This window comes from Cuculus canorus, chromosome 8 (assembly GCF_017976375.1).
Source record: "Cuculus canorus isolate bCucCan1 chromosome 8, bCucCan1.pri, whole genome shotgun sequence".
NCBI classification, from domain to species: Eukaryota; Metazoa; Chordata; class Aves; order Cuculiformes; family Cuculidae; genus Cuculus; species Cuculus canorus.
Window position 1 is genome coordinate 13,414,445 of NC_071408.1, and position 25,598 is coordinate 13,440,042.

The following is a 25,598-nucleotide window of genomic DNA, read 5'->3' on the forward strand; positions in this document are numbered from 1 at the left end:
GCTGACTTGGAAGCATAGGATTTAGTCATTTAATAGTTTGGCTTTTTCAAACTGTTAGCAAATCCAGCAATCAGACGGATTTGGAATTCAGAATCCTATAAACCTGTTAGTCCTATGTACCACTAAAAGGAGTATTCTGCTGCAAGCCGAGCTTGGATTCATACCATCTACAGTTCAGTAAAAAAATGAAAATCCTTTTCCTCTTTTCTCAAACAGCTGAAGGAAAACTAATTATTTGCTTGACTTGGGGGATGGGAGGTGAAGAGGAGAAAAAAAAACTCCTTTCAAATTTCATGGATGCCTTTCACGTCCAAGTTCTCATTGCAGGGGTGTATTCTGGTAAGCCTGTAGTCTTGTTTTCATAGAATCATAGAATAGTTTGGGTTGGAAGGGACCTTAAAGATAATCCAGTCCCAACCCCCTGCCACGGGCAGGGACATCCCACAAGACCGGGCTGCCCAAGGCCCATCCAACCTGGCCTTGAACACCTCCAGGGATGGGGCAGCCACAGCTTCCCTGGGCAAACTGTGCCAGTGCCTCAACACCCTCATGGTGAAGAATTTCCTGCCTATGTCTAGCCTAAATCTGCCCCTCTCCAGTTTATACCCCTTACCCCTCGTCCTATCCCTACAAGCCTTTGTAAACAGTCCCTCTGCACCTTTCCTGTAGCCCCTTCAGGTACTGGAAGATGATCGCCTCGTGCGCAGCGTGAGCTGTGCTGCACGGGGCTTTCCCACGGCGCTCCCGCACAAGGGCTCCCGCACGGGGCACAAAGGCTCCCACACAAGGACTCCCGCTCAAGGGCCGCCGCGTGCAGCACGTGCGGCGCGCAGCCAGTGCTCCCGGCGAGGTGCGTCCCGGCTGGCAGGCGGCTCGAAGGGCGAGCCCGTTCCAAAGCCTCACTAAGAAACGAACATAAAGAGACACCAAAGCAGACGCCGAAGCCCCGGATGAGACCCTGGGGCAGGCGGACGGGCCCCGCTCTGCACGAGGACCCCGGCAGGTTCCCATGCCAGGGGGATCTGCCCCGGCTCGCCGCTACCGAACCAGTCTGCGGCGGGGGGGCGGCTTCTTCCCGAGCCTGCCCCGAGCCCGGCGGTGAGCTGTCCCAGAGGCACTTACCGAGCCCCAGCACCGGGATGGCGCGACCACTGGCGAGCGGCACCGCGGGGCACTCACCCCCCCCCCTTCCCACCTCCGCCGCGGCCGCCATTCCGGCGAGCTCCCCGCGCGAGGACTACAGCTCCCGGCAGCCCATGCGGGCGGCGCGCGGCGGGGGGGCGGGGCTGCTCGCGGCGGCGCGGGCCGCAGTGCGCAGGTGGGGCGCGGGCTTGCGGGGATGTGGGGTGCGCGCTGCGGGAAGGTGGGGGAGATGTGAGGGGGAGAGAGGTGTGAGCGGGGGGGGAGGGCGGACATGAGGAGGGCTGACTGTGAGGGGGGAGAGGGAGGTGTGAGGGCGGGCCTGAGGAGGGAGGCTTTGAGGGGGGAGAGGGAGGTGTGAGGGCGGGCCTGAGGAGGGAGGCTTTGAGGGGGGAGAGGGAGGTGTGAGGGAGGCTTTGAGGGGGAGAGGGAGGTGTGAGGGAGGGCATGAGGGGGGAGAGGGAGGTGTAGGGAGGGCATGAGGGGGAAGGCTTTGAGGAGACAGGGAGGAGTGAGAGGAGGGAGGCTGTGTGAGGGGGAGAAGGGGCATGAGGAGGCGAGGCTGTGTAAGGAAGCTGTATGGGGGAAACGGGAGGGAGGTGCGAGGGGAGAGAGGGAGGTGTGAGGAGGGGGATACTGTATGGAGAGGGAGGGGTGACGGAGGACTGGGCCTGTGTGAGGAGAGGGGCCTGGGTGAGAAGGGAGGGAGGACTGTGTGGGGGGGGAGAGAGGTGTGAGGAGGGAGGAAGATTTGAGTGGGGAGAAGGAGGCTTTGTAAGGAAGAAAGAGGGAGGTGTGGAGGGAGAGGGAGGACTGGAGGGGCCTGTGTCAGGAGAGGGGTTGTGGAGGGAGGGGGCTGTATGGGAGGGTGAGGAGGGGCACTGGGTGAGAAGGGAAGGGGGAGCTCTGAGTAGGAAGAGGGAGGTGGGGGGGCTGTGTGAGGAAGGGGGTGTGAGGAGGAAGGGGAGGGATCTGTGTGAGGAGGAGGGGTGGAAGGTGGTGTGAGAAGGGAGAAGGAATGAGGCTGTGAGGAGGAGAGAGGGAGGAGGGTGTGTGTGGAGGGAGGGGTCTGTGAGGAAGGAGGGGCATGATGGGGGCTCTGTGAGGAGGGAGAGGGAGGTGGGGGGGCTCTGAGGAGTGGAAGGGCTGGGGTGTGTGTGATGAGGCTGTGAGGAGCGGAGAGGTGTGATGGGGGCTGCATGAGGAGAGAGAAGGTGTATGTTAGGGGGGACTGTGAGGGAGGAGAGAGAAGTTTGGGGAGGGTGGTGTTGAGGAGGTGGGTAATGGGAGTGGGGAGATGTGAGATGAGGGCTGTGAGGCTACCTAGCTGATCCATCCCTGTTTGCCTCCCATGATAGGTGGCAGCAGCAGTGAGCCTGGTGGCTGCGGTGGCCTCTCCAAGCATGCTGTACCTGGTTGGACTGGGCCTGGGAGATGCCAAGGACATCACAGTGAAGGGGCTGGAGGTGGTGAGGCAGTGCCACAGGGTGTACCTGGAGGCCTACACATCCATCCTCACAGTGGGCAAGGAAGCACTGGTAGGTCTGGCTGCTGCAGTGGCACAGAGCCCTTACACCTCGCACCGGAAGTGAAGAGGGGGCTGGGTGGGCCAGTAATGGCAGCAGGAGAAACTGGTGGTAGTGTTCCCCAAAAAAGTGCATACATGACCTTCACATACAAATCTTAAATTCTAACAACACGGCAATCCTGAAATGTTGGAGAACTTGGTCAGGAAAATGTCCAATTTGATTTTTAAAAAGAGAAAATGAAAGACGTACAAGAAAAATACATGTTTTGGAGACCTAAACCTCTGTATCAGCCTGAGGTGTTGTGATGTCTTCTGGGAATAATAATTTGAATGTCTCAGGTTTCCATGTTTCTTTGTAGGCCAGGCTGTTTCACCATGTTGGGACTTCCAGAACATAACAGTTCAGTCAGAGACGGGCTGTTGAACAACATGGAAATAAGCTTTTTGTTAGTAAACACACCTTATGGAGGAAGTAGTAAAACTGTACAAGTTTTACAAACTCTGATGGGTTCACTGGTCATGGAAAGAGAAAATTTAATCTTAAAAAAAACACCGAAAAAGGGCTTATCTACCCTAGGAACAGGATTCTCACCTCTAAATAAGCTGTGTAGTACTACACAGAGATGCTGTCTGGGTCTTGTGTAAAGCCATAATGTGCTTGTACGTGTATGTACATACAGCACCTGAGACATTTAGCTTGTAGTCAGCATTATGTGGTTTCCAGATATAAGATAGACTGGAATATTTGGGTATGCCACTGGTATATATGTATTTTGAAATTAAAATATACTCCGTGTTTATCTATTTTTTTCAATACACCATAGCAATGTGAATTGAAATTGATCCATTCAAAACAAAATGTTATTTCTTTGTTGTTGTTGTACAGTTTGAAAATTGCAAAACAGTAGTGATTACTTGGATATTTTTACTTCACAAAATCTGCATTTGCTATTAAAAAATGATGGATCCCTAGACAGCTGAAAACAAAACATGGACTTATAGAAAAATGCTGAATATTTTTGGTGTGGTTATTTTTGGGGGGGTGGTTTGTTTTGTTTTGTGTTTTTTTTTTTTTTTTTTTTAAGTCTTTTGGAAACCCTGCAGAGATGAGGTAGTTGGGAAAAGTGATCAATAAACACAAAGTAAAAGAAGCTGTCTTAGCTGAAGCTGCCTAGGAGGGAATGTATGAGTCCATCACCAAGTGTTGATGATATACCCAGTTTACCTACAAGTAACAATGCCAAATGGTTTATTTAGTAATCTGAAGGTCACTCTTTCCTAAGCAACATAAAAAGTTACGGAAAAGCTTTCAATAACCTGAAAGTTATTTTATCTCTTTATCAAGAGATAAAAACCAGATTCTTTCCTGCAGGCATTTTCTGGAAATCCTCCTGTGCTGATGTTTTTAAAATCAGATCTCAAAATTCAAATGACGTGACTTGCTTTGTTTATCTTGTTGCCCTAAAACGTATATTAAAAGCTGTGTGATGTTGACCATCTAAATTTGCCCTCAATTTTGTGAAAAAATTATTTGGACCCAGTGACCTCCCAGTGAGTCACATTTTAGTTTTTGTCAGGAGAGTGGTTTTTATACGTTCTGTGGTTAATGTCTTTTATTTACATTGTGGAGCTGCCTCCAAGCATGCAAATAGATTCCATTAGATGAAAACAAACCTGAAAGTGTGCTTCTGAGAGCCTACCTGATATGCTCTGTATTATGCATTCACTCACAGTACTGGACTAAGGTTAGTCTGGTCCCATGGTAAACGCATCAAATAGTGTGTGGCGTTGCTATTGAGTTCTCAGCACCAAGTGCGTTGCTTTGTAGATCAGCTCCTGTTGTGCTGTACTGCTTGCCAATGTGCGTCTAGTATAAGATGACAAATAAAAACAAGTGGGGTGACAAAATTTGTTGGTTTTTGTTTAGTATAGACCTCAACAGTACTCCAGGGTGGCCATCAACTGTTCTGAATCAACAGATACAAGATTTGGTTATACATTCATTTGGTCCCCTATCAAATCTGTATAGGTTGCAGTCTTTGATGAGGAAAATAACATCCTCCTTTTACAGAGGTAGAGAAACTTATGAAAAAATGGTGAGGAAATCATCTTTGTAAAAGGGAACTGAACCCTGTGACTGAGCTCTCCTATCTGGTCCTCCAGCTATTAGATGGATTTTTTTATGGAAGCACTGCTCTGCTTCTGTATGAGTGTGATGATTCTCTTGTCAATTCACTATTCTTTGTGGGCAAAGATAAAGCTATCACTGAAGTTACAGGCGAATTCAGAGGAATATCTTTCTGGACCACAACTGGCTTAATAGTTTTATCAATTTGTTAATATTTGTAGTACCACCCAAATTTGCTGAATACCATTTAAAGCTAACCCACATCTTTTTGGTCTATGCCCTTAAAAAAACCCTTTATCAAATCATGTAAAGAGCATGTGAAATGTATGGTGAAACATGACTTAGAGAGATGGATGGTCAGACAACATGTTTCTAGAACTAACTGAAGTTTTATTACATATGTGGGGTTGATTCTGTAAATAAAGGCATTTAAAACATACAAAGAGACACAATGATTACTGAGCCGCTGCAGAAAAGCAAAGGACGTGATCAAATATGTGTTTACCTCAGTACAGACAACTGAAGATGAAGAATTAGTATGAAATCATTCCTTAGATGTGGTTAGTTACAATGTATTATACTAAGGAAAAATGTAAAATAACTAAGTTGTGATATAGCTGGTGTCGTATTCGTGTCTGGTTTGATGTCACTACTACAACTAATGTAAGGAGTTAGGCTCATATTTGTGAGAGGGGATGCCTTACAGTAGGATGACCAGTTAAATTATTTGTACCTAAAGTACAGTTAATTTAACCTAATGCTGTACTTAATACTGTACTTCAGTATGCAGGTGTGATGGAGCTCCTTTCGTAGCAGCTCCTCAGCTGACAGAGAAGGCGTAAAAAAGCAAGTCGGTATCAGAGTAATGTGCTTGACCGATTTTTGTCAACTCGGGAGCTGATTTCTGGGAAGCTCAGGTGTTCTCGCAAGGGGAGGCAGGGTTCTCTAAGACATGGTTCAGTCTCCTGGGGAGAATGATCAAGTTGGCCTTTCCGATATCTATTGTCTGTCTTCCTGAGCGAGCACCCAAAGAGATACAAAAACACTCTCAAGTGTCTTATTTTGGTGTTTCTTATTGATTTCACTTTCTAGGAAGAGTTTTATGGGAGAGAATTGATTTTGGCTGATCGAGAAACAGTGGAACAAGAAGCGGATAGCATTTTAAAAGAAGCTGATGTTTGTGATGTCGCATTTCTTGTAGTCGGTGATCCTTTTGGGTAAGACAAAGCAACATTTTAATTATTGCTGTAGCTTGTTCACTCTTTTTTCAGTAGGAAGGAGACTTACTCAATAACCGTAATTTTTTATGGAAAAGCTGACTTTCAGACTAGAGGCACTTTTTATGACTTATGTTTAATTTTTATTGCATTAAAAATATACATGCAATTGTCTACGGTTTATTTTGCTTTGGAGTTTCGTTTTGCCCAAATATCCCTTATGGATAGGAATGTGGACCCACCAAGGTGTATAAATCTTTCCTTCAGCATTCACTTGTCATTACATTCTCCATGCTAGCTTTTATAGAGAACATTTTGTCCCAAGTTTTATCTGCTAATTGAAAAAATTCTAGGATATCGCACAATTAAGAAATGGGCTATGTTTTGAGAGGGTATTCTTTTAGATGCCATTTGGACATTTTCAGCTTTTATGGTCAGTTGTTTTAGGATGAATACTCATTGTTGGCTGTACAGTGCTTCTGCTTTGATATGTGCTAGTTTTTAAAATCCATTAGGTCATTATAAATGTCTTCTCCTTTTGATTTATTAAGCCTTTTGTTTCCACTTTTTATTCCTGCTGAAAAAGTATAGCCTTTTTCTATTGCCAGAAGGATCTCCTTCTGTCTTTTCAGTCAGGCGTCATCAATCTGTAATGTCAAACCATACAGAAGAGCTTTTAGTCTCCAGCTGGTGATTCAAGATTTATACTTCAGTGTTAAGGGGCACAAGAAAAATCAAATCACTGATCACCCTGTTTGTGAGTGAAAAAAACAGGGAGAGTTTATGAAAAAGAGGAACAGTGTGCACATATGTCAAAACCAGATAATTTATGTAAATACAGGTTGAAGGGAATTGGAAAGAGAATATTGTATTAAACTAGTACTTATGGGCAGATGATGCTGTATTTCAGAAATATTGATTACAATTTCAGTGCATGTTAACATGAAAATTAGGGTTCTTGTAGAGCCACATTACCTGAACCCTTGTGCTGTGAACCAGTGACTGATAAAAGTACACAAGATAAAAAAAACCCCAACTCACATGTATTAATATGGCATTGCTACCTGAAGCAGTATCTTGATCTGCCTCAGTTATCATTAGTTTCAGGGTCAAAATACTTCAATTCTGATTAACACCCTGCATCATTGTAGAAAACTACTTTTGTTTTGAATGAATTGCTTCTCTCTAAATGTTCATGTACTTAGACCTTAGTATTGCAGCTAAAACTGTTACTATGCCCACACAGAGCACTAAGAATTGAGGGATTCATGAGGTTAAAAGAGTACCGAATATTTCTGTCCTAAGAGAAGCCATATGGGAGAATAAAAGCCATGTGACTTCAGCTGATCGTAGTTTCAAGTATATTTGAAGGTATGAAGAGTACTTGGCAGCCTTAGGAGATATTAGATGTTGGTGCTTGATGGTTAGAGGGATAAAAGAAGCTGTGCCTGTCTCGTTCTCAGTGTTGTTCACTGCAAGTTTTTTGCTACAAATGTGGTAACAGCCATGGATGTACTGGCAGGAACCTGACAATTTTAGTAGTGCACTGGAAAACCCTTTGCCTGGCCTGGTACTACCATTCCTATTACTACTACCACCCATAAAACTTAAAATCTGTGTCTCTGACAGAAAATACTAGTATTGTGCTGAGTGCGAGGGCTGACTCCATGAAGCCTTTGCGGAGCTGAGTGTGCTTATGAGGGCACTTCTGCTTTTAGCTGCACTCATTGTGGACAGATCTATTGGGAAAAAATACTGGCTGGAGCAAATGCCAGTGAATAGGGCCAGCTGATCCCTTGGTCAGTATTAGCATAACCACAAAATCCTCTAGTGCTTCATGTCCTGTCTGTGTGAAGGGAATAGTACAAGACTGTTAAACTAGTGCCCTCTTTTCTTAAAGCAGGCTTTTTTAAATCAGCTTTGTTTGTAGAAGTCAGGAGTATAGTTTGTTTACTGACCAAAGTGTTGTTTTAGATCACTTTACTGCATTCTTCCAGGTTTGGGAGCCTATTTGTATCCAGGTCCTTGATTTTCCAAATTCGGATTCCTTTGGTTTTTTTCTCTCTAGTGAAGCTGATTTCTTTCAAATGATTGATGCTTACAGCCTTGCCAGCTGCTGCCACATTTGTGTTCCAGTGTGAAGCACCTGATCTGCTGGTTGGTGCAAGTCAGACATGCACCCTCAAAATTATCAGATTAAAAATCAGGGGAATTCTGTTAAGGTAACTGAAACAGGCCAGGGGGAAAGCAGTCTTCGTATTTAATTATTCTGATTGGCATGTGCTGTTTCTTTCTTTGCTCCCTTCTTTGGAATGGCCACACAGAAATGTGTGGTGTATCTTGGGAATGAGATGGCTAAGTCTATGGTTCAGGTTTGATAAATTTAGGCAAGTGGTGGGTTCATTTTTGTATTTCTCGTGGAGAATGGAGTGTGTAGTGTGTCTGTAAGCGTACATGCGAGGAAGATATACATGTAAACATGTTACACTTCAAAGATTTGCTGAATATATATAAATGCTTACCATCTCAGCAGTACTCAAATCCCCATTGCTTTAACTATGAGCACAGTAATTCTTGCCCCAGTCACAGCAAGCTGTTTGTTGAGCATTAGACCCGGAGCCAAATTTAGCTCAGTTTGAAGCTTAACTAAAATTTTCTTAATTATTTCAGAATAAACTCGATCACTCAAACTTAGGCATTGTTAATTTGGCTTAAATATTACAAAAGTTGATTTAGTCTAAGAATGTTTTTTTCTAAGTACTGCATGCAGTTTACCTCAGTCTGTTCAAAGTTCTTGTTTGAGTGGGTTGCTTTCCTAGCATGCAGTGATGCAGGCAGAAGGCCTGGCAGTGCAACAAGTAAAGAAACACTGGAATTTCTTTGAAGTCTATGCCAAATGGAGTTGACTGTTATAATTCAAGGGATGTCCAACAGGCACCTGCAGAAGAGGGAACTTTCCTTTTCAAGTAGCTGCCAAAGCTACTTTTAAAAGTAACAATTGTGTTGGCCTTACAGTTTTAATTATGTCATAAAGCTACAAACTACTGTAACATATGGAGGATACTTGTATTTTCAGCTGGGAAGATGACATGTGGAAGCCTTATTGGATTTTTAGGTTTCCCATAATAATTAATTAAGTTATTGCCCTTTTGGCACCCCTGCATTGCCCTAGTTGTGAAGAGTTTAATTTTGCTGTCAAAGCAAACCGTAATGCTAGTAACACTTGGTCGCTTTATCTTTTCTACCTTTAATTCCTTTCTCATCTTAATACAGAGCCACGACGCACAGTGATTTAGTACTACGTGCAGTAAAACTGGGGATCCCGTACAAGGTCATTCATAATGCTTCAATAATGAATGCAGTAGGCTGCTGTGGTTTACAGGTAACGTATTTGTACATATGCTGCTCCACAACTGCTGAAATTAGAACTGGTGAGCTCTTCCACTGCTGTAGCAGAGCATGTTGCAATCTGAAGTTTGAAGATCTGTAGCAACTGTAACGCTTCTGTTGTCAGAATTTGTTAACACTTCCTTTTCAGCATGCTATATGTCAGCAAAAGTCCCTTTTGAAAAGCACATGTGTAAATGAATAGTAACACTCTGTTTCTTTTCTCTCTGACTTCCCCCTGCCCCAAGAGACTTTGATATTTAAGTTACTTTGCAGATGAAGATTTACTGGTGTTACTGATGGTCACCTGATAGGTTTAGTCTTAAATTAGATTGTTATCCTGTTTCTCAATATCCTGTTCTTGTCATAAAAATAATACATGCACAAGCTTGTCTATACACCCAACTCAGATCATAGCAGATTCCAAAACTTTGTGTGTGATGCATTCTTTCTTTCTGAGGTTCAGCAATCTTCCCTTTCTGCCCAGCTGCTGAGAGAGGAGGGATTTGCCTGGCCAAGGACTGAAAGTACAAATGCTTCTTATATAGCTAAATTAGAAAAGATCTAGTGTTCCCCAAGAAAAAAATACTTCACTACTTCCTTTTACACGGGTGTAGGTCCATTGTTTGCTTTTACTTTATACGTCAGTGTATGTATTATAACTAATCACATATAAACTAGTTGAAGCTTCCCTTGTTCTCTTGTTCTCATTCAGAAACCTGCCCTCTCGAGGTTCGGAATGGTTCCCAGTGTGTGGAAACTCCTAAACCAAACTCCCACTTTACCAAACTGAAAGCAAGTGTAGGCATGCAAGTGTACAATGGACAAGAATGGAGGGTTTGAGCAATAATAGGTTATCATCACTAAAGGAAGAAGCATTCCTTCCTAGTTTAACATAAAAGAACACCATTTTTTATATATCATCAGACAACTGAGACCTTCAAATTTCATAGAATCATAGAAACATTAAGACTGGAAAAGACATATAAGATCATCAAGTCCAACCATCAGTTCAACCACCATGCCTACTAAACCATGTCCTGAAGTGCCACATCTACACATTTTTTGAACATCTCAAGGGTGACTCTACACTTCCCTGGGCATCCCATTCCAGTGCTTCACCACTCTTTCAGTAAAGAAATATTTCCTAATATACAATCTAAACCTCCCCTAACACAACTTGAGGCCATTTTTTCTCCTCCTCTGTCACTTGTTACTTGGGAGAAGAGACCAATACCCACTTCACTACAACCCCCTTTCAGGTAGTTTTAGACAGCAAGAAGGTCTCCCCTCAGCCTCTTCTTCTCCAGACTAAACAGCCTCAGTTCCTTCAGCTGCCCCTCATAAGACTTATGCTCCAGACCCTTCACCAGCATTGTTGCCCTTCTCTGGACATGTTCCAGCCCTTCACTGTCCTTCTTGTAGCAAGGGGCCCAAAATTGAACGCAGGATTCAAGGTGCAGTATCATCAGCACTGAGTAAAGTGGCATGACCACTTTCCTGGTCCTGTTGGCCGCACCGTTTCTAATACAAGCCAGAATGCTGTTAGCCTTCATGGCTACCTGAGCACACTGCTGGCTCATGTTCAGCTGCTGTCAACCAGCACCTCCAGGTCTTTTTCTGCTAGGCAGCTTTCTAGCCACTCTTCACCAAGCTTGTAGCATTGCATGGGGTTGTTCTGTCCCAGTTGCAGGACCCAGCACTTGGCCTTGTTGTATCTCATGCAGTTGGCCTCAGCCCATCAATCCAGCCTGTCCAGGTCCCTCTGCAGAGCCTTCCTGGAAGAGCAGGTCGACACTCCCACCTAATTTGGTGTCATCTGCAAATTTACTGAGGGAGCACTCAATCCCCTCATTGAGATCATTGGTAAAGATACTAAACAAGACTGGCCCAAACACAGAGCCCTGGGAACACCACTTGTTACTGGCTGCCATCTGGATTACCTCCATTCACCACAAATCTCTGGGCTCGGCGATCCATCCAGTTTTTTACCCAGTGAAGAATACACCCATCCAAGCCATGAGCCGCCAGTTTCTCCGGGAGAATGCTGTGGGAGACAGTGTCAAAGGCTTCACTGAAGTCCAGGTAGATAACATCCAGTAGGTGGGTCCACTGGTCAGAGTTGGAGATCAGGTTGGTCAAGCAGGATCTGCCCTTCATGAATCCATGTTGGCTGGGCCTGATCCCCTGGTTGTCCTGCAGATGCCTGGTGAGCCCACTCAAGATGAACCACTCCCTAATCTTTCCCAATACCAAGGTCATCTGACAGACCTGTAGTTCCATGGATCCTCCTTCCAGCTCTTCTTTTCAATGGGCATCACATTGGCAAGCCTTCAGTCATCTGTGGCCTTCCCTGTTAATCAAGACTGCTAATAGATGATGGAGAGTGCCTTGGCAAGATAATCCACCAGCTCCCTCAATACTTGGATGGATCCCATTCAGCCTCATGGACATGTGCAAGTCCAGGTGGTGTAGCAGGTGGTTAACTGCTTCCTCCCGGATTATGGGGGAGTCATCCTGCACTGTGGTTACAGAGAACAGAATTGTATTTACGCTGGCAAACTCCAATTGCCCTATTTCAATGGTGCCCAGCAGCAGAAAATCTGTTGCCATGAGTTGGTTACCTCTGGCTTTGATCACATCTGGGTGGTTTAGAAATGTGAGAGCCCTGCCTGGTCTGGTGACTCAGCAAAACCGCGTTGACACCTGTTCCAAAGTGTGAATGGTAATGCTAAATGCAGCATAGGATTCACCTTCTTTATAATTCTATCTGTGAAGTATTACTTTCTTAGTGATACCTGCCTGTTGCTTTAAGACTTGGGCAAAATTATCTCTTAGGAAGGAAATAGGCTCCATGTCTAAAATCTACATGTACAGCAGACAGATGGCAGCTGTCGCATGACTGCACTTACTAGGGTGGGTAACTTGAGAGCTGAGGCTGGGACTCACCTTTTCCCCTTTTGGCTTCATGGTGGTGCAAAGTTTGCTTCTGCTGCCAGGCTGTTGACAAGTAGTTCGTATACCTGCTATCTTTTTACTGTTATTTTACATTCATTAGGAAGGAAGATGCAAGGCTTATATTCCCAAAGAGAACAGGTGACTAAGTTTTCTAAAAGTTTACTTCCCCCACAACTCCAGCTAGGCACAGGAAGGATGAATACAGAGTTCCTACGTTAATTAAAATAAAGGAGCAGAAAACTAACTAGGAATATATTGTAGACAGCCCGTAAGTTGTTTTGCATGGGCAGAGTTTTGGAGATTAATTTACTCTTCCCTTGTCCGATAGCGAAGGGAACAGCCCGTGAAGGAAATCTGATGTTATTCACTCCAGCCTTAGTCCCCTTTTCCATTCCGGCTTGGGAGGGGCTGCCTTCTCATAAGTCAACATTCCTGCTGTTGTATAAAGCATTTTAGGAAATAGCAATTATATTGTGTTACCAGACAGACTATAACCAGCTGTATGTTTAACTCGTTACAGGCTTAAACAGCAAGCGAGGAGTATCTCACAGCAAGGCAGCCTGTGATTTAATTGGAGTTGTCATGGAAGTTTATAATTTCTTTCAACAGCCTTCACATTCATGGCTCTCTCCTGCAATCAATTTAGCTTTTTCAAATGGCAAAGCTGCTGCCAAATGTACCAGGGATTCCTCTTTTGCTTCACCACAGAAAAGGCTTGGCTCTTTTTTCTGTTTTTGTTTTTTTTTTTTTTTGTTTTAATCTGATTGTGATACAAAACCCCTTTCTTTCTTACTAGAGAAAAACAGGAAACACCTTTATAAGCTGTTCTGAAAGCCATGTGCGTAGTGAGCTGTAACTGCTGATTAGCCCTCAGTGCAATGCAGCTACAGCCCAGTCTGTTCACAAAAGAACATCTCTTGTCATCAGAGCAACATTTCTGCACAGCCAACAGTACACTGATAGTTGTGCAGTAGTAAGTTACTAAAGTCAGTAGAGCATTGGTAATGGATTGTCACCTTTGATTCATAGAGTTTTCTTGCCAAATTATAGAGACAGACAAATACCTATTTTCTGTTTTATCTATTTACTGTCTTGCACATTTATCAGAATCAGTGCGGCTGTTTTGAAGTTTCCACAGGTGAAGACTGTATTTCTGGAAAGAAAAGGATTTTTTTAGTTTTGACAATTACATGATTTGAACTTCTAGGAAGCTCTCACAGATCGATACAACGCGCTATAGCTGTCAAAAGCAGGGGATAGTATAACTTCACAAAGTATAAATTGACTGAACATATGGCTCTATGACTTGCTGTGGCTCCTTGTACACTGTTCTTGCTGTGCTTTGCTGTGTCAGATTTTTTTTTTTTTTTCTGAAGGCTGAAGAGCATCTTTTCCCTCAAAACCAAATGAATACAGCTTGCGGGGAGAATCTAGGAAAAATGCCTGTGTGACTGCTTCTTGGCATGTTTCATGCAGGTTCATCTCTCTTGTCTGGAATCTAAGGTGTAGATTGATCTCTGACTCCTCTTGTAGTGTGGAAAGCTACCACTAGTGAAAAAAGTCATGCAGCTCAGTATCCAGGCACACTGCTGGGGAGGTCGGGGAGGGGGCACCCAAGTCTCCAGAGGAAGGCCAAAATTCTCAGTACTTCTAGTTGGTGGTAACTAGTGAGGCAATTCAGCTTTCCTCATTTGTAGCTGTGCTGTAGTTCCATTGCTTTGGAAAGCTTAGTATTTTTAGGTAACAGACTTACCCCTGTCCAGATGTCCCGTGTGCAAGACATTGCCTTGGCTCTATCTTACTAGAATTCAGCATTGCAAGCTCAGAGGAAAGGGAGAGCCTTGCCTGACTTCCAGAGTTTTATCTCTACTTGCATTCCGTTTTTTTTTCAGAACAGGTCTGATTGCTAGGGCTTTTAGCCCTAGAATAAAGAGAGGCAGAAAACTCAGGATCTCCAACTTAGGCCTTCTTCCTTCCTTCTTAATCTGCGTGACATCAGCGTTAGTTTGGGAAGGTCACTGGCCAGAGTGGTGCTGTCAGGACAGAATTCTCTCTGACCAAGTTCTGGTAACGTATCTTTGAAGCATGAGTAGGGATGGTCAAACACATGAGGAAGACTCTACTCCATGCTGACCTGTGATATGTGTGAAGGAATGGTGCAACTTGAAATGGCTTGAGATAATGGCATTGCTGTAAAATATCAAGATCGAGAACTGAAGTGCAAGGCTGGAGGCCAGCCATTAGACGAGACAAAAGACTAAAATCAGCCACTCATTTCTGGGAGAGTGGTTTCGCTAGTTTTGAAAGCACTTACTTTATATTTTGTTAGAGTAGCTTGGAAAAAAATCATGTCAAGTCAAAGACCTGCCTTTCTTTTGAGACATACCCGCTTTCCACCTGAATAGCTTCAGAACAAACATCTGCATGTCCTCTTCTTTCTTTCAGTGACTTATATTGGTTGGTTGGTTTTTTTTGCAGTCCGGTTCATTCTTGAAAGACAAGTACAGTTATAAAATAGTTTTGTCTTTTCACTACTAGCTGGTCACTTAAATGCAGAAGTAGTGCTTACTGTGTTATTTTTGAGTTTTTACTGAACAGGTGCATTCATTTTCAGTGTCAATTAGAAAAGTATTACTCATAGGTAAGGAAGCTAGGGATGCTGTACTCATAGTCAAACAGAAAACTGTAGTAGCTGCAGGAGCGGAACCTCTGAGTTCCACCCTCTCTCCGTGCTTCAGTCTTCAAAAATACTCTTTGCTCTAATAGGAGGAGCTCTGCACAAGATGTTTTTTATTCACTGGCAGTTAAAACAAATTGTTTCCGTCACTGATTTGTTTTCTCACTTACTACCAGCTTCCGAGTCTTTCAGAAGTTGGCATTTGTTTCTCAAAGTAATTAAAGGTTAAATCACTATTCACACTACCTTATTACTCCCCATTGCTGTTCAGCTCAGTGCTTTTTGTCACCAGCAAACATGACTGAGAAGCATCCATTTAAACCAAATAGATTTTTTTTAGATATTTTTCTTTCAGATTAGAAGCCCAAGTGACCAGGGTAGGAAGGAATAATTGTTTGATACTGCTGGGAAGAGTCCTAGGAGGTTATTAAAGATAAGGTGACGTTATCTTGGAGGAAAAAATCTTGTCCTGTTCAAATTTGCTTGGAATTTCTGAGTCTTTTGATAGCTGAATGTTATTCTGCTTGTGGAGTGGCTATTTCCTAAGTGCCGATACTGGAGTCAGCCAGGAGGAAAATGTGTTCTTCCCTTCAGCTGCTTTTATGTGATTTGTGTCAACTGCCTCCTGGAGGCTGCAATCATATGGAGTGAGCTTCCCTCAGCCAAACATCCTTTTCTCCACTGTTCCTTTTTTCTCTGGCATGTACTAAGGGGACTGAAGGTTTTTGGGACAGCTGTTGCCTGGCAGTACAAAAGGGAGTGAAACTTTCAATTTAGTATGGAGGTGCTCATGAGAGGCATTTGGGGTTGCTAAAGGTTGGTGGTACTAAATATGATAGTGCAAAGGGCTAGAGCTAGGCATGGTTGTTTCACATGACCAATCAAAAGCAAAAACGGAGCTTGACTGATTCTTATCACATCTTTGTAGATGGTTGTCCTACCTCCTGAGCTGTTCTCTGGCAATAATATATAATATAAAGAACAGCAAAAGCTTTTTAATCTGATGCATATGGTCTGGAGGGTTGCAAACTGGTTACAGAGGATAAGGGGAAAAAGCTGACATGTTAGGTTCCTCTTTTTGAGGATGAACGTTGCGTAGCATCATGTCAAAACTCTTACGGCATGGACAAACAAAACTTATCTTAGCTTGTCCATGTGTGATGTTCATTGGGATTTATCAAGAAGCAGTCTGGGACAATGCGTGGTGCTCTACTGTTTCCAAATCCCATTGAGAAATAGCTTTAGCAGAAAAAGCCTTGTGGTGTCCACCAAGAGGATATGATCAGGCTGTGCAGTATCCTCACGTGCAGAACACACCTGTTCTGTGAGAAATATCTGCAGCGTCACCTGTGACCATCGCAACACGAAACATAGTTGAGTAATATTTCAGTCCTACAGGTTTTAAAGGCGTTTGTGTGTGTGAACAGGTGCAGGTCTGAAAAAATGTAATAATAAGATTCCTTTTTACCTTCTTCCTCTGACATGTATCCAGTTCTGAGCATCTCTCACATTTTGGAAGAGGAGGTAGACTCATAAGTGAAGAATTGCTTTGTCACCATTGCAGTTGATAAAGCAATAATTCTGGGAAAGATGTGTAAAAATAAATATCTGCATTTTGAAATGTTTACTTCTTGGTTTCTCTGCAGCTTATGCCCTACTGACCTTTAATACCATCTCGCATCTTCTCTCCTGCTTGCTTTAGTACTTTTTAGAGGGGATGGGGGATCTTCCTTTTTTTAATTTCCCTATTTAGTCTCAGCTTGTTCCTTATTTTATGCCCTGTATTTTTGTGGTGATGAGACACTAAAGCCCCATTTTAAATGGGGACTGTTGATCTGGACAGCTTCAGGTGTCTGATGTTTTTCAGACTGGCCACTAACAAGCTTGCTCAGTAGTTTCATTGACATTTCACTTGCGTGCAGGCTTTGCAAGCTGAGATCATGGTACAGCACTTTTTCTCTTACAATCAATTCTGCTTATATAAACAACAAGTAAAATAAGAAAAATCATTAATAGAAGAGGATAAAAATCCTAACTGAAAACAGGCATCTCAGTACCAAAAGTTGTCAGACATTCTTTCATATTATGTGTGTGAATAAAATAGGAAGTTATAGCTTGAGGTGAGGAATGTGTGAGTTGAAGAATGGCTTTGTGCAGTGTTTTGTGAGACACAGAATACTCTAGCAGGCAGAGCATTGCCTCGGAATAGAGAGTTCTGGCTTCCTTTCCTGACTTCAGCTACTGCATTGCAAAATGTAAGCACAAATCTTTGATTAAGCCAATTACTACTTAAGCGGAGGGGAGGGAGGGGTGTTTCCAAAGACAGAGGTCTTTCAAAACGACCTTTTGAAATTTTTCTCTGAAGTTTTTTGAGCATTAGGGAGAAGGTAAGTTGTTTGGTTTCCAAGCTGAGAGCCTGAACTGCGTGTCCAACCATTTCATTGAGCCCCTTTGAAATTCTGGCACTTTTGTGCCTGAGCAGAATGCAGGCACTCTAACAAATCTGATGATTTGTGCAAGTGTGATGCTTGAGATGTTTTAGCTTGTAAGGAACAGATCTTGCCTGCTCCCAAACCCCAGCTGTTTAGTGTAAAGTGCAGCGCGCAGAAGACCGCTGTGAAATCTTATTTGCTTTTGCCTCTCTTTAAAGCTGTGCCAGCAACCATTCAGCATGAGCGTTTCACTGACAATATATAGAGTGCTCTTTATTGTCTTATTAAACAGCTGAGCAATCTCAAAGCATGACATTGATCCTTAGTTCTGTTGTCATACACCTTGGTTATCAGCGTGTTACAATTTTATTCCAACAGGAATGATTTCTGGAATTTTGGAGCTCTGTTCAGTCTTTTATGGTTGGTGAAAAGGATCTTTTTTGAATGCCAGTGGTCTCTGACTCTAGTAGATCTGCTGTCCTCTATAACTGCTGTGTCCATAGATCAGTAATGGAATATTTGATATTTCCTGCTGTCGCTTCAGCAAAGCTTTTCTTGAAAGTTGTACTTCACGCTAGATTTCAAGAGGTAGAAATTAGAACATGGCACAGGAGACTGTATTCAAAACAAATTGAATCTGCATGAAGTACAGGGAGAGAGTAAAAAAATGTAATTATGTAATTCTGATACCGTTATATGTTGCTCATTAATGCAGGCTTGTTCGCGTGGAAGGGCAGTGCCTATGTTTGCATAAATGTCACATGCTGCAAAGATCAAACACTGGATGAGAAAGAAATATTTTCTTGTGTCTGTAGAAGTGCTTGTGAGGTAATTGGATACTAGTAGTCAAACACGATAGGGGTATCCATTTATTGCTTCAGTTTCACAGCATAGATTGTTGGTCTACCAGAAGGTTTCCTAGGTAGTGTTTTCCCCTCTTAAGTAAAAATATGTATACATTAATGCTAGGAAATCTCTACTTTAGAAGTTCAGTTAGTAGAGGCATATAAGTTGCAAAGGCATTTTTGAGAGATTAATAAAATATGCCCCGCTACATCTTGTTGGTGCAGAAGCCACTTCTGTGCTGTCCAGGTGCTGAGGAAAGAAGTGTGGTTTTTTGAGACTATAAATACAGTTTTCTATGATATCAATATTTTGTGAACATATTCTGGAGTTATTTCTAGTGACTAGACAAGCCATTTCTGACAAAAATGTTTTATTCTTTTTTCATATTCAGACTTCACTTCCAATGCAGAACCTGGTAAACGAAGAACAGATTCAGTGAATCAGACTGGCAGTGCCTGCACAAACAGGATAACTTAGCTTCTTGTTGGTAAAGATGATGGAGAATCTTTGTAATGATCAGTGGAAAAGAGAAAAATAACAAATCAGGACAAGTGCTGTAGGGTACAAAGTTGAATGCCTGACTTGTTTTGAATATCTGGCAGGGTGGTTTAAAAGACCTGATTCCCTACAAAATACCTATCAGACAGTAACATTTTGCCCATTTCTGCACATCATTTTCTTTGCTTAAAAAGGCAGAGGTGGAAGTTTCTTTCCTTCAAGTTATCCAAACACCAGAGGGATAAGACCTGAGGTTACTAGAGGCCTCTTTCTGTAGTGACGTAGTGACGGAGCCTGCTGCTCTTTGGAAAGTGTCTGCAGGTGACAGCTTCTAAGCTGGTTAGTAAGCTGGTTAGCTACTAGACATTTCAGCAACTGTCGATGGCTGAAGGTGTACTACCAAAGAGATAACAGGTTAACTTGCACCTGAGTGCTCTAACGGTGAAGAGGAGAGAGAAAAACTCCATTGTTCCAATGGCTTTTCTTCAGATTTGGTACAAAAGGGAGAGAGTTCTAGCCAGCCACATGAAAAGCAGGCAAAACCTAACTTGTTTTTTTTTTTCTTTTTCTAGAACACAGCCCCGAAATAGTTAACAGGTTACATCAGGAGCAATTCATTTGGTTCAACCTATATTTAGTTTACTGGAAGAACCTTAGAGTTGTGAAATGTGCTCTGTGTGTTCTTGTGCTTGTGCTAGAATGAAATACTTAAAAAGAGGAAATATTTTCAGTAATATTCCAGGAATCTTTGAATAAACACCTTTCCTATCAGCATGAATGGTCAAAATTCAAGCTTTTGGTCCCTGGAAACAAACATGTTTCTGCTTTGATTCAGTTCTGCTCTGCTATCAGAAAGGAGGTAAAACCACAACCTCATGCTACAATAAAATAAGTCCGTAGAGGGGAATCCCCAGGTGGCACAGAGCTGCCAGAGCTGCTTCTACACAGGGTCCTTTTCTCAGCTAACAGCACATACAGTGCCTCCTGTAGTGGCCTTGGAAAAGAAGTTTTTCTGTCCAGGTTTCCAGAAAAAGCGGGGAGGTTGGTCCATAGAGCCATTGTTTCTCTGGTGGCCTTGAGCAGACAGAATGTTGACAAGCTGTAAAATCCATCTGGAGTGGCCTCATTCTGGGGCTGAACTGACCAAAATTGCTGCATGTTTTTTCTCTCTTTTTCATGTTGGTTACTAAAACTTCCAAGCCAAACGCATCTTACATTACATAGAACTTTTGCTTTTACATCCCTGGAAATGATTGGCAAGACAATTGCTTCAAATGTCTTCACCAAGATTAGGAACTTACAGTAATAAATAGTGTTAAAATTGAGAATAAAACCAGTGAGTATGTTTGGCATAGAATCTGCTAGCAATATTCCTCTTAACATATGTGCATAAAAAAAATGTTGAACCTCTTGCTTGTAATTTCTGTCCCTGTCTTCAGATCTTCATGTCCACTGTCTCTATAGACTGTAACCGCTTTTGCGTGACACTGCTTTCATCTGCAGGAAAGTGCTGTTTTAATACAAGTACTACTGTATCAGTAGAGTCAAAACATTGTGAGTACTATGACATTATTAGAATTACCTATCCTTAAACAAAATAAGAATAACTTATAATTTTAGTGCTAAACTTATAAAGGTTTTGCCTTTAAAAGGACTTCAGAATTAAGTAACAAAGAACAGAAAGTAGATAGGAAATTAGTTAGTATACATTGGAAAGGTGAATGCAGAGATAGGTAAAAGCCTTACAGGTAGTTCATTAGCCATTCTCTAACATGCCTTACAGAAAAGAACAACAGCACATCTCTATTATGAAGAATCAAAACCAGCTCACTAATTACAGATTTTGTTTAAAAGCAAGGAGGGAATGCAAAGGAATGCACTAAAACCAGTCGAGAGAGAAGAGGCATTATTTTTAGTGCAATGTTATGTATTTGTGAAAGAGCAAACCTAAGCATCTTACAGGCGAACACTCTCCATGTGCGATGGAACTTTTTAACTAGGCTGTGGACTTTTCAGTGGTACCAATTGTTCACAGTTTTCACAGTATTTTATTGCATATTCTATTTCTTTTTTTCTCATTGAGTCTGTGTGTTACCGCATTTGCTTTGTTTTACAGTTGTACAATTTTGGAGAGACAGTTTCTATAGTTTTCTGGACAGATACATGGAAGCCAGAAAGCTTTTTTGACAAGATCAAGAGGAACAGGCAGAATGGAATGCATACACTGTGCTTACTTGGTAAGCAGCAGCTACCCTGGTTCCTTAGCTACCATCTTCCACAGTGTCCAGAGACAAGAGTGATAGGCATGAGGTGAAGTCTCTGATTAAACACATGTTCTTAGCTAGCACGTATCTTTGAAAACATACCAAAAATTGGAACCTTAGTTTATGTATTCTTCAGAGTCAGTTCAGCCATTGTTGGTGCTGCAGCAGCCAGCAATTTCTTAATTCCTTTTCAGAAAATCCACAAGAAGTGCCTTTGTAAAAGGAGCAGAGGCCCATATTTGCTCTGAGGCTCACTGAGATTTTAAGCTAGATCTAGCTTAGGATCCAGATCAGACTGCAGTGAATAGCAGCAATCTTTTATTGACTTAACTAGGGTAGAGCTCAACATATTTGACTTTCTAGGGAGCTAAATCATACATTTAACCACACTTCTATTTTGTGAGGTGGTAGTCTTTTTGTGAGGTGGTAGTCCTAAATTATCCTCTCAAAGGATGTTTTGGCAAAAGGTGATTGTCCCATGAGAAGCTTCAGTGCTGCAACAAAGTCCTTGCTGACCATGGAGCTGAAAGAGAATGCTGCTCCTGCTGTCCCCAGGCCCTCCCACAGTGCTGTTTGATCTTTATCCTACCTAACAACCCTTGACGGAAAGCCACTTTCTGATTAACTCTACTAGTCTGGGTAACTGGAGGAGTCCTGAGCAGGAAGCAATTTAAATGTATAAGCATCACTGCCCAGCAGACTTTCCAATGCCTTGAAAGTTGTTTGTTTTCAAAATTGGCCAAAACATCAGAATTTTCATAATTTGTTTTAAAGAAAGATGACTTCACAAATGTTTTAAACAAGGATTATTACAAATATAATATGTTAAAGTATTTTTCAGCTATTTAGTATAATCACTTCTATGACCTCCTTGGTAAATTTTTTTATATACAGCATCAAGACAGTAAAAATTTTGAAAAAATTGAATTCTAAATCTCGTGCTTCAGGAACAGTTATGGTACCTGCACCAAATTGTAGCTCACAGCTGAAAACTACCCAGTTCCAAATGAATTGTTCCCTTAATACCGCTTGGTCACTCTGGTCTATGTAATGATTTTTTATCCAGCCAGACCAGATGACCAGGTAAGCAAATGTGACATAAATAGGTTAGTGCTGCTCAGCTCCTGAATTCAAAGTGACTTCATGGAAATGTGAGCAATCTGATAAACTATGCACTAATCATCTTGCAGCTTTGCACTTAAACTCCATTCTTCAGAGTCACTGTGGCCTAGGAACTGATTGTAGAACTGAAGCAATACTTTTTTGAAAAATCAAGATTACAAATGTATCTGGCTTTCACTAGGATAATATTTTGGGGGCACTTGACTACAGACAATGTTCAATTGCCTCTTGGAGAGGCTGTGGTCAGTGTCATAAAATTGCAGATGTGCAGAATCTCACCTGTACTCTTCTCTGTTTTATTTTTGCCCAAATTGGTTTTTTTTTTTCCCCATAACAGAAGATTGTTCTAAATTTTGATTGGAACAGGAAGGAAGTGCTAACGAAAGTCAGGTTCCTGCATGGCAGTGATGCAATCACTGTCGATCAGTCATACTGTTTTACCTTTCGTGACCACAATGTACTCATCTGTAAGAGTAGTCCCAGTACCCTGGTACTGCATGCTGAAACATGCTGGCACTTAGCTGTCCTATGGCAAATATATCTGCTGTTTGTACACTTAGCAGGTTTTTTGTTCCTCTGTGTTGCTCTGAAATCTGTGAAACTTACCTTAGCTTTGGGTGAAATCACATGCATAAAATCACAATACTTTCTGATTGATTAGCATATGAATTAGTAGAATATAATCCATATTCCTTTTTCCTCTACTACCTAAAATGTTATGAAGTTTATAGAATCTGCTAATTAAATTTAGCTTTACCTATATAGAATACCAAGTGGGAAGCTTGTAGGGAACCTGTGTTTTAATACCTGTTTTGTTCCACAGATATTAAAGTGAAGGAGCAGTCTCTGGAGAACCTGATGAAGTGAGTCACTGTTTTGAAAATAGATAGAAGTACAGCGTGTATTTACAAAGGGGTTTTTGTACAAGGAACAAAGCTGCTTTGCCCATCGCCCAGTACCAAACTTACCTGCCTTCTCCCCCTGGTACTCCTCAGTGGCTGCAGTCTTTTGTTTCTTACAAGGAGCGGAACTTTTTTGTTCATTACAATAGGACCTGGCTTATTTACAGTAACCGTGTGAAGTTGCAGCAAAGTATAATCTTTTAACTGTTTCTGTGAGAAGCTTTGTCAGGATGGGGTAAGCTTTCTGCCTGGCAAAGCATTACTTTACTACTGTTCTGGCCCATCCAGAAACAGCTTAATAGCTGAAATGGTGTTCTGAATTCATTCTTCCTTAGACCAGCGAGAAACAGTGTGAAGTACTGAATACACACCGCCCTTTTTAAACAACTAAGTAAGCAATATGTAGAAAATGCTTTAAAGTTCATTTAACTTTATTCAAAAAAGCTCTTGTGACATTTTAATCATCTCTGCAATCTACATGCTTTGATAGTGGTGAATATAATTGTTTATTTTATCCACACACTGTAACTCTGGTCTAAATTAACATTGTGAAGTCTCACAGTATCATTGAGGTTTGTTTATTCTGGAGTTTCAAACTAAAATCTGTTTGACTGAATCCACAGTTGGCAAAGAAAGCATTTCATTTAAGAATATTTTTCCAGTCTGTAATCAGTCTGTAATCTGTCTACAGGGCATTTGACAGAAAAACAGTAGTTTGCCCTGCAATTTAAGTCTAATGCATTTTTCAGGAGTAGCTGCAAAACCTACATATTGCTTCCAGCAGCTGGATTTGCTTTTAGGACTCAAATGATCTGCCAGCTGGAGGCCCTGCTGCTTCACAGGTGTGGTGAAAGCACAAGAGACTTCTGTCCTCCTTAAAAATTCCACACTTGTCTAAAAGGCACAGCCAGAGAGCTGGGGCCTGTTTAAGTTCAGTTTGCTGGTCTAGAGGTTTTTTGAAATAAACTGTAAGAACACTAGGGATAATGAAATGGGTTTATGTTCAATTTGTCTCCTTTTCTTTCCCTGCAGAGGAAGAAAGATTTATGAGCCACCACGTTACATGAGCGTGAATCAAGCTGCAGAACAACTTCTTGCCGTTATTCAAAACAGGAGGCTTCAAGGAGAAGAACCAGGTACTACAGTGTTTCTATCTGCTGCTACTCGTCTCGAATCACACCTGAACTCAATTCCCTTCATCTTAATTTTAGCATTTTCTTGCTCTGCAGTGAAATTGGGCTGCCTTGAATCCTGGTCACGAGATGGATTTGGCAAGCTTATACACAGAGTAGTTGAGCGAGCACAGATGAATGAGCGCTAGTGGCTCCTGGAGGCCAAGTCAAAGCCTCCTTTTGGTAACCCTGCACTGTTTCCATCCATCTTTAACTGTGAGCTCTTTGATCTGTCAGAGGTGCAGGAGGCAGAAACATTCTGAGCTTTTTAAATAAGTCAAGCTCCACAAATCTCTGCTATATTTTATTTGGACTGGTCACACTCTGCTCAAAGTGAATACAGCATGAATTGAGGTTAACCTAACAATGCAGAACTGTGATTTTGAACTTGAATTCTTAACACCAGTCAACAGCAAACTGTGAAAGACATTTAGTGAGACCAAGGGTGAAGTCACAGCAACTCAAAAGATGACTCAGTTGTGTCACAGAAAAAAAAATCTTTTTCATAGAAATCCACCCAGCTGTATTCTTCCTTTTAAACATTTATCCCCTGAATATTGTTAAAATTGAAATCCTTTCATTTAATCATTTAAATAGAATGAATCAGAAGCAGCAGTTTCCTCAAAGTGAATGAATTTCATGTTCTGCTTCTGCTGCCTTCCCATTCTTGCTTATGAACATCCCCAAGATACAGCTTGATTTGCTTTGAAGAACAAGCTTCTTTCTAGGCCACTCCAATGATTTATTAATTGGAGCCTTAAAGTAATGTTAAGTTAAAGTATTGTTAAATTACATTTTGAGTATTTTTTCATTTATGATAGCGCTATTGGTCAATAAATTAAACATTTAATCTTCTTTCTTACAGAAATCACTGAAAACACAGTTTGTGTTGGCCTTGCACGTGTGGGCACTCCAGATCAGAAGATTGCTGCAGGCACACTCTATCAGATGTCCACAGTGGAATTAGGTGGCCCACTCCATTCCTTGATTGTTACAGGCATTATGCATCCTCTGGAATTAGAAATGCTTAAGCTTTTTTCTGTAGATAGTTCCAGTTTTGAAAATAATGCATTTCAAAGGACCACTTAAATAAAAAGAGGGCATTTAAATTTTTACTGCATCTTTAATTTCATGAGAGCATGAAGTTATTCCTGTGACTATTTAGAGCTTGCCTAAGTGCAGTTACATTGTACGTTTCTTCAAAAGGCATCAGTGTAGGAACGTGGACCTGAGGCTACAAGCTGCACCTGGTGGTATCAGCCTCTAACACACAGGCACCTCCAGAAACGTTCACACCTCAAAACCTCTTTGTCCGATTCAGTTCACT

At 42.0% G+C, this 25,598-nt stretch overlaps 2 protein-coding genes across 12 annotated transcripts in view; one reads left to right on the top strand and one right to left on the bottom strand.

The window, feature by feature from the left end:
- Positions 1-1,254, bottom strand: part of S1PR1 (sphingosine-1-phosphate receptor 1) — a 63,029-nt gene extending 61,775 nt beyond the window's left edge. For 5 of the 9 annotated variants that reach the window (XM_054072904.1, XM_054072906.1, XM_054072908.1 and 2 more), the window contains exon 1: positions 1,123-1,254. In XM_054072904.1, coding sequence (XP_053928879.1) covers positions 1,123-1,213 — 91 coding nt within the window. In that variant the 5' untranslated portion in view covers positions 1,214-1,254. The remainder of the gene's footprint in view (positions 1-1,122) is intronic. The other 4 variants (XM_054072903.1, XM_054072902.1, XM_054072900.1 and 1 more) reach the window with 1 other exon arrangement.
- Positions 1,192-25,500, top strand: DPH5 (diphthamide biosynthesis 5). 3 transcript variants are annotated; one of them, XM_054072918.1, is made up of 8 exons: positions 1,192-1,318; positions 2,499-2,678; positions 5,889-6,013; positions 9,287-9,395; positions 20,928-21,048; positions 23,021-23,060; positions 24,132-24,235; positions 25,137-25,500. In XM_054072918.1, exons 2-8 carry the CDS (start codon positions 2,544-2,546, stop codon positions 25,358-25,360), a joined length of 858 nt encoding a protein of 285 aa, XP_053928893.1. In that variant the 5' UTR covers positions 1,192-1,318; positions 2,499-2,543; the 3' UTR covers positions 25,361-25,500. The 3 variants fall into 3 exon arrangements, with proteins under 3 accessions (XP_053928893.1, XP_053928891.1, XP_053928892.1); XM_054072916.1 differs by lacking the exon at positions 1,192-1,318 and adding an exon at positions 1,325-1,363; XM_054072917.1 differs by lacking the exon at positions 1,192-1,318 and adding an exon at positions 1,326-1,346.
- Positions 25,501-25,598: the final 98 nt, after the last annotated feature.